Source organism: Arachis stenosperma, chromosome 7 (assembly GCF_014773155.1).
Source record: "Arachis stenosperma cultivar V10309 chromosome 7, arast.V10309.gnm1.PFL2, whole genome shotgun sequence".
In the NCBI taxonomy this organism is placed as follows: Eukaryota; Viridiplantae; Streptophyta; class Magnoliopsida; order Fabales; family Fabaceae; genus Arachis; species Arachis stenosperma.
The window spans coordinates 25703531-25710687 of record NC_080383.1 but is presented as its reverse complement, the minus strand read 5'-3'; the positions used below and the strand labels follow the sequence as shown (position 1 = coordinate 25710687).

General features: G+C 24.1%; 1 protein-coding gene across 1 annotated transcript; it reads left to right on the top strand.

Annotated features, from left to right (window-relative positions):
• The first annotated feature begins 319 nt into the window (after window positions 1-319).
• LOC130940767 (flavonol synthase/flavanone 3-hydroxylase) lies at window positions 320-6724 on the top strand. The gene is made up of 4 exons (XM_057868999.1): window positions 320-681; window positions 1495-1702; window positions 5459-5786; window positions 6300-6724. Exons 1-4 carry the CDS (start codon window positions 426-428, stop codon window positions 6510-6512), a joined length of 1005 nt encoding a protein of 334 aa, XP_057724982.1. The 5' UTR covers window positions 320-425; the 3' UTR covers window positions 6513-6724.
• Window positions 6725-7157: the final 433 nt, after the last annotated feature.

Genomic DNA, 7157 nt, shown 5'->3' with positions numbered 1-7157 from the left:
AAAGCAAAAAGAGAACAAAAAGAAATAAAATAATAATCTATCATAAATAAGTATTATCTTTTAAAAAAATATTATTTCAAGTCCTCAAAGTTATCTTACAATTTCAAGTTAAAGTAATAAAAATTTGAATATATACCATAAATGATAAAAATCCCAAGTATTTCCTGAATCTATACCTTTAATTAGCATATTTATTTCCTCTAATTAATTTTGATAAGTATAAAATTGGTATCTAAATGACTCAGCATTATCCTTGTTTGGTAGATTGGTAGGTACCCAAAGGCATCACCACCTCTTCTATTTATAACGCAGCACAAAGAGTCTCAAATTATGAGTTCCATTATTTTCTCTTTAATACATACCTACCTACATACCTTTGAGAAAGTCACACAAATTGAACGTAGCTAGTTGGCAAAATAATAATAATGGAGGTGCTAAGGGTGCAAAGGGTGGCATCAGAATCCAAAGATGCTTCCATTCCAGCCATGTTCGTTAGGTCTGAGACAGAGCAACCAGGAATCACAACAGTTCAAGGCGTGAACCTTGAGGTACCTGTCATTGATTTCAGTAACCCTAACGAAGAGAAAGTTCTCAGGGAGGTTTATGAGGCCAGTAAGGACTGGGGCATGTTCCAAATCGTCAACCATGAGATACCAAGTCAACTCATAAGCAACTTGCAAGGTGTTGTCACATTACTCCATGCACAAATGTTACATTTTTATTATTAACCTATGCATATTCTATTTAGGTGTATACTATAATATCTCCTACGACTTCTCCTAAAAATTTAAACCGATAAAAAATATCTTTAATATTTATCCTCAACGCAAGTTTTTTTTAGATTTTTCATAAATTTTTTTACATATATTTTTTTATTAGTTTTATACTGAAATAATAAAAGAGTTTTTATAACTTAAAATATAGAATTCAATTTTTGTTGATCCTAAAAAATATTTTAACATAAGAATAATAAAATATTATGTAAAAATTTGTGCAAACCTAACAAAAAATTCATGCATAAAGAAGTATATTAAAAATATAATTATTCAAATGTCTCATTTTATTAATTTAAATTTTTAAAAGAAGTGATATTATGACATTGTTTATAATTACGGTAGCTACAATCACTATACAATTTTAGCAATATTTAAAAAGTATTATCAAAATTAAAATAATACTTTTTTATTATTTAATAAAACCTTTTAATTTAAAAAATAAAAATAAAAATATTATCAAAATATAAAAAAATATGACACTCATTTCTTTAGCTATCATAGACACCATAATGATAGAGGTATCATACACTCCACCTTTCGTATATGTATATATCAAATTCTACTACTTTAAATCGTTAGCTATATAATATCCGTTTTTTTTTTAAGTAATATTACCTATGTTAGAAATAATTCTATAATTAATTTTGTGAGAAACGTTTTAACAAAATTATGTATTTACCTATGGTACAATATGATATTGAATATTTGAGGAATATAGGTGTGGGGAAAGAGTTCTTCGAGTTACCACAAGAGGAGAAGGAGGTGTATGCGAAGATAGAAGGATCTGAGTCATTGGAAGGTTATGGGACAAAGCTTTCGAAGGAGATGAATGGAAAGAAGGGTTGGGTGGACCATTTGTTCCATGTTATATGGCCACCTTCATCAATTAACTACCGTTTCTGGCCTAAAAACCCTCCTTCCTACAGGTTACTTCCAACTTGCCAAACATTAATGTCATTTGACTTTATACTATATATTAATTTAATTTCTTCCGCCTTTTGACATGCATCTCATTCAACTTTTTTTATATCAAGCAATCATGGCATATGTATACCATATCAAGATTTTTAAATATGGATTTATCTATGATGTGTTTTAAAGACACATGTTAAAGTTATAAAATAAAATTTTTTTTATTAAAATATAAAAAATTTAAAATTTTAATATATTTATGTTATATTTAATAAATAAAAATATTTAAAATTTTTTATCAGTAATAAATTTATTATATATTTTTGAGATAAAACTTTTAATATTTTTAAAATATTTATATTTTAATATTTTTAATCATTAATTTTAATTAATATTATATATATTATAATTAAAATTAACGGCTAATATTTTGAAACACTAATATTTTAGAAACATTTAAAAATCTTTCTATACAATTTATTTCATTTGCTCGAGTGATCTTTAAGGTAATAAGTTTCTTTGGTTTCTTAATTAAAGATTAGCCCCTGGCCTTTGGCCTTTGGCCTGTCAGGTTATTAAATAGCTTGAAAAATTAAAAAATAAAAATATTTGAACATTGAATTCTAAGAATGATCAATTATATTATATATTATATATTATTTAACAAATAATTTATCCATTAAATCTAAATTTTTTAAAAATATTTGAATAAATATTTAAAACACGCTCAAAAAAATTTAGAACAAAATTTGATTTTTAGATTTTTCATTTTATTTTTTAAAAAAATATGATCATTTATAATAAATTTTTTAAAAAAATTTACTTGACAAAAAATTATTAAATTTTTAGAATAAAAATATATTTTTTTAGTAATAATTCCAAAAAATTTGCGTCAAATTTTGATCTTTAAAATTATTTTTAGAATATATATTTAATAAGAGTGTACATAGGTCGAGTGAAGTCGAGTTCGTCTTAATCCGAATCCGGTCTTAAATAATAATAGAGTCTATTCTTTATGTTTCTATGTCCATAACTCAGTATCTTTATCTTTAGAAAAAATTACACTCTCCTTCTATAAGAGATGCTAAAATAACACTTTCATCTTCTCTATTTTTAAAACGTACACTCTCTTCTTTTATAATTTTTAAAAGACTCTCTTTAATCCATTTTAAATTTATTATTTTGACTAACATTAATTTTATCCATTTTTTAAAAAAATATCTTTTAACAAAATTTTATTTTCTTTTATGATTAAATTTTGTTTATTAAAATACCTTTTAATAAATTATTTTTAATAATTAAATTATATTTTTACTAAAATATTTTTTAAAAAATTTAATAATTAAATTATTTTTTTATAAGATAACAAATATTTTTTTTAATGATCAAATTATTTTTTAAAAAATATAAATAACAATCATTCTTGCTTTTGAATGTTGTCTTTGGAGGATTCATATTTTTCCTTCTCTAAATGGGTTTCTTTTTTCAGATTTTTCTAAAAATTTTTAAAAAATATTTTGGTATAAATATAATTTAATTTATAGAAATATAATTTATTAAAGAATATTTTAAAAAACAAAATTTAATTACAAACAAATAAAATTTTTATTAAAAAATATTTTCGTAAAAAATAATTTATCTTTTTTAAAAAAAAAAATTAACGTTAGTTAACCTAAAAAATTTAAAATAAATTAAAAATAAAATTTTTAAAAGTTATAAATATATATATATATATATATATATATATATATATATTATAAATAAAAAAGAAAAGAGTGTCATTTTAACATATATTAAGAAAAAAGAATAAATTTTTTCTTATCTTTATAAATAAACGTCCACCTAAATATACTGTTATTTTGCTGTTTATTTTTAGAGAACCGGAAATAAATTTTGAGAATAGTCTTCTATAAAGGTCACAATTTGATAGAAAAAAAAATCCTAAACGCCCTGACAATTACTTCAAAAAACAACAAGATTCTTAATAAAAAAAATTTAACCCAGCTCCTGAGCTTTATTTTTATGGGATTAATTAGTTCTTGTATCAAAAAAAGTCAATGTTATTTTTTTTGGTATAGAACTAATCAGTCCAAAAAATTTTAAGAGTCGAGTTGAATTTTTTCTTTTTGAGATCTCGATATCCTTTCGGGATAATTGTCAGAGACCAAATGTAATATTCACTCCGATTTGATAAATGTAGTCAACTATTTTGACCATTAATAATTAAATGCATGAGTTGAAATGTCTCTCATTTTCTTTTTCTTTATAAAACCGAAAGTCCGCAACTTCCAACTACCTACGGCGGTGGTTTTCCAAGTTACAACCAAGAATTGGTGCTAACCTTATTTAAAAGGATAATATTAATATGAGCTTTTTTAACAGGTATCTTAAAGATATATTTTAAAAATATTATAAAAAATAATTTATTAAAAAAATTATTATTATCTTTTTAAAATATGGTCTTAATTGTTATATATTTTTAATAAAGCAGTACGATAAATATATACCTAAGCCACTAGATCTTATATATTTTATTCTATATTAATTAAGTTAATCATATTCCCATCACCGATTAAATCACGATCATCAATAAATTCACACAATCACTCACAAGCAATAATCCAGAAAGAATAGGTGTATAACTCAGAAAAAAAATCCGCTTCGGGTCCATATTAGACACAATTATTCGAGTTCTCAAATTAAAGTTCAAATCCGAAAAAATGTAGCCACAAAAAAGAGACTCGCATACTCTTGATTAAGTATTGAATATTTTTTTACTTTAAATATATGAACAAACTCTTAAATTTTTGAATTAATCATTCTTTTTGTATTTTGTTGCACTAGATAAATAAGACAAATATGAATAAACTTAAATTTGTTTGTTAATTTAATTATTCCAATTATTGTTTATTTAATTATATATATATATATATATAATACAAATATAAGATAATTGATTAGTGATAGCCTTTTTTGGGTATATTTTTGTAAATGCATTGCCCAAATTGAACGAAATCGTCCAGTCGGTGTAGATAGAGTAGGACGTCCCACTTCACAAATAAATGTCATGAATTGTGTGAGTGAGATCTCAACACCCAAGTTATACTATGGGTAGGCCTCGAGGCCTGCGTGGACAATCTAGGAGTCTCATAAATTATTTTTTTTTTCTTTTGTATTCTTTAAATAAAAATTTGTTTGAGTAAGTTTATACAAAATGATATTTTTTAAAGTTATTTTTTTAAAAGATCTTTTATAAAAGTAACAGTAATTTTATATTTGGATATTTTATATATAAATATTTTTTTTAATAATTATTTTTAGGTATAATAATATAAAAATATTTTTTAAAAATATATTTTTTAAATAAAAATTTATTAAAAAATATATAAATTATAGTTTTTAATTTTTTTAGTATTTTTATTTTTACTACTAAAATTTTATTAAATATACTAAAAATAAAAAAGATATTTTTTATTAATTTTTTTAATAATTTAACAACATCCAAACAAGCTTTAAGTATCGTTTTTATTTTTTGGGTTTATTAAAAAGTTAATATATCTAGACAAAGAATTTTTCTAGATACATTGATGTTTCAATGAAAAAAAAAATGAAAGGAACCCTTATTTTAAAACGAAGAGAATATTTAAATTAATATTAATTAATTTCTTATTTAAATTAAAAGAATTTTAATTAAGAAAAACTATTCAATTGTAGTGCAGGAGAATATTGTCCTATAACATGATTTTATTTTATGTTTGATGTTATGGCAGGGAGGTGAATGAAGAATACAGCAAGCACCTACGTGGAGTGGTAGAGAAGCTGATGAAGAGTATGTCAATAGGGTTAGGGCTTGAAGAGAATGAGTTAAAGGAGTATGCTGGTGGAGATGACATGATTCACCTTTTGAAGATCAACTATTACCCACCATGCCCATGCCCTGATCTTGTTCTTGGTGTGCCACAGCACACAGACATGTCCTACATTACCATTCTTGTCCCCAACGAGGTTCAAGGCCTTCAAGCCTTTAGAGATGGACATTGGTACGATGTTAAGTATGTGCCTAATGCCTTGGTTATTCACATTGGTGACCAAATGGAGGTACATCTACATCTACATATCTTGCATTTAATTTCTTGTTTAATCCATGAATTAAAGAGGATTTTTATTGTACAAGTTAAAAATCTTTAACTAGAAATTTTAATATTTTTACAAAGGATAAAAGTATATTTGTTATCTTTAATATTTGTGATTTTTTTAAATATTTCTAACGTTTAATTTCATTTAATTTTATCTTTAACATTTTTAATTCATTTAATTTTTTTTAATGTTTTCAATATGTGTCAAAATTATCCTTAAAAGTTTTTAATTTTATCCCTAAAGTTTTACATGAAATTAACGTCCAAGAATAACTTTGGCACAAATAAAAAATATTAGAGACAAAAATAAATGAAACTAAACCTAAAAGTACTTTTAAAAAAAATTACAAACATTATTACAGGACAAAAATATAATGAATGAAATTAAATTACTTTTAGAAAAATTACTATTACATAAAGTTTTGATGATTAGAAAATTACTTATTCCATTTCATTTTTTTGTGCTAATATAAAGATCCTTAGCAATGGGAAGTACAAGGCAGTACTACATAGAACAACAGTGAAGGAAAACGAGACAAGAATGTCGTGGCCAGTGTTTATAGAGCCCAAAGGAGAGCACGTAGTTGGTCCTCACCCAAAGTTGGTTAACGAAGATAACCCTCCAAAATACAAGACAAAGAAATACAAAGATTATGCTTACTGCAAGCTTAATAAGATCCCTCAGTAATAATTAAACGTGTGATGATGAATTCTTGCGCACCTATCTTGCTGTCCACTAGCTACTACACTTGATATAATAGAGTTATTTGTTTCCACACTTGTTTAATTTTGATTTCACTTACTCGTGGTACGGATCGTTTTAATTTTATGCTTATTCATAACAACTATGTATGCATATATATTGAACAACTCAAAATAAAATAGAAATAAATTATTCAATTGAACGTGTCATATTTTTATTGTCTCTGATCTTCATAAGTTTATAATTATAAATTAATCTTTTAATATCAAAAATTTTATTTATGAATTATCCCATTTTACAGTTTGATACTTTGATGTATCATAATCTAACACTTCATCTTTAATTAATTTTTGAAACAGTCAATAACCAAATTTTATCTAGAACTCCGCTAGAAAGATAATGAGATATCTTGACAATATGTACAATAAATTTTAAGTTTGGCCAATATAAATAATAATAAAAAAGAAACCTAAATAATTATTTCAAAACATTAATCATCCTAACTCTAATTTATCAAAAGAATTTACCCAAACACCCTCTTTCCTCCCCAACCCGTCTGCTACCCATCCTTATCAATTATTCCACCTCTCCGGTGTTAGAAGCTTTCTCACCGGCCATCAAACAATTATT

What these genes read in the sequence shown, in the direction of transcription:
- LOC130940767 (XM_057868999.1), top strand. Translation starts at nt 426, where the DNA reads ATGGAGGTGCTAAGGGTGCAAAGGGTGGCATCAGAATCCAAAGATGCT. An exon ending in ACTCATAAGCAACTTGCAAG is followed by an intron (nt 682 to 1,494) that starts GTGTTGTCACAT and finishes TGAGGAATATAG; the next exon opens with GTGTGGGGAAAGAGTTCTTC. An exon ending in AAAAACCCTCCTTCCTACAG is followed by an intron (nt 1,703 to 5,458) that starts GTTACTTCCAAC and finishes ATGTTATGGCAG; the next exon opens with GGAGGTGAATGAAGAATACA.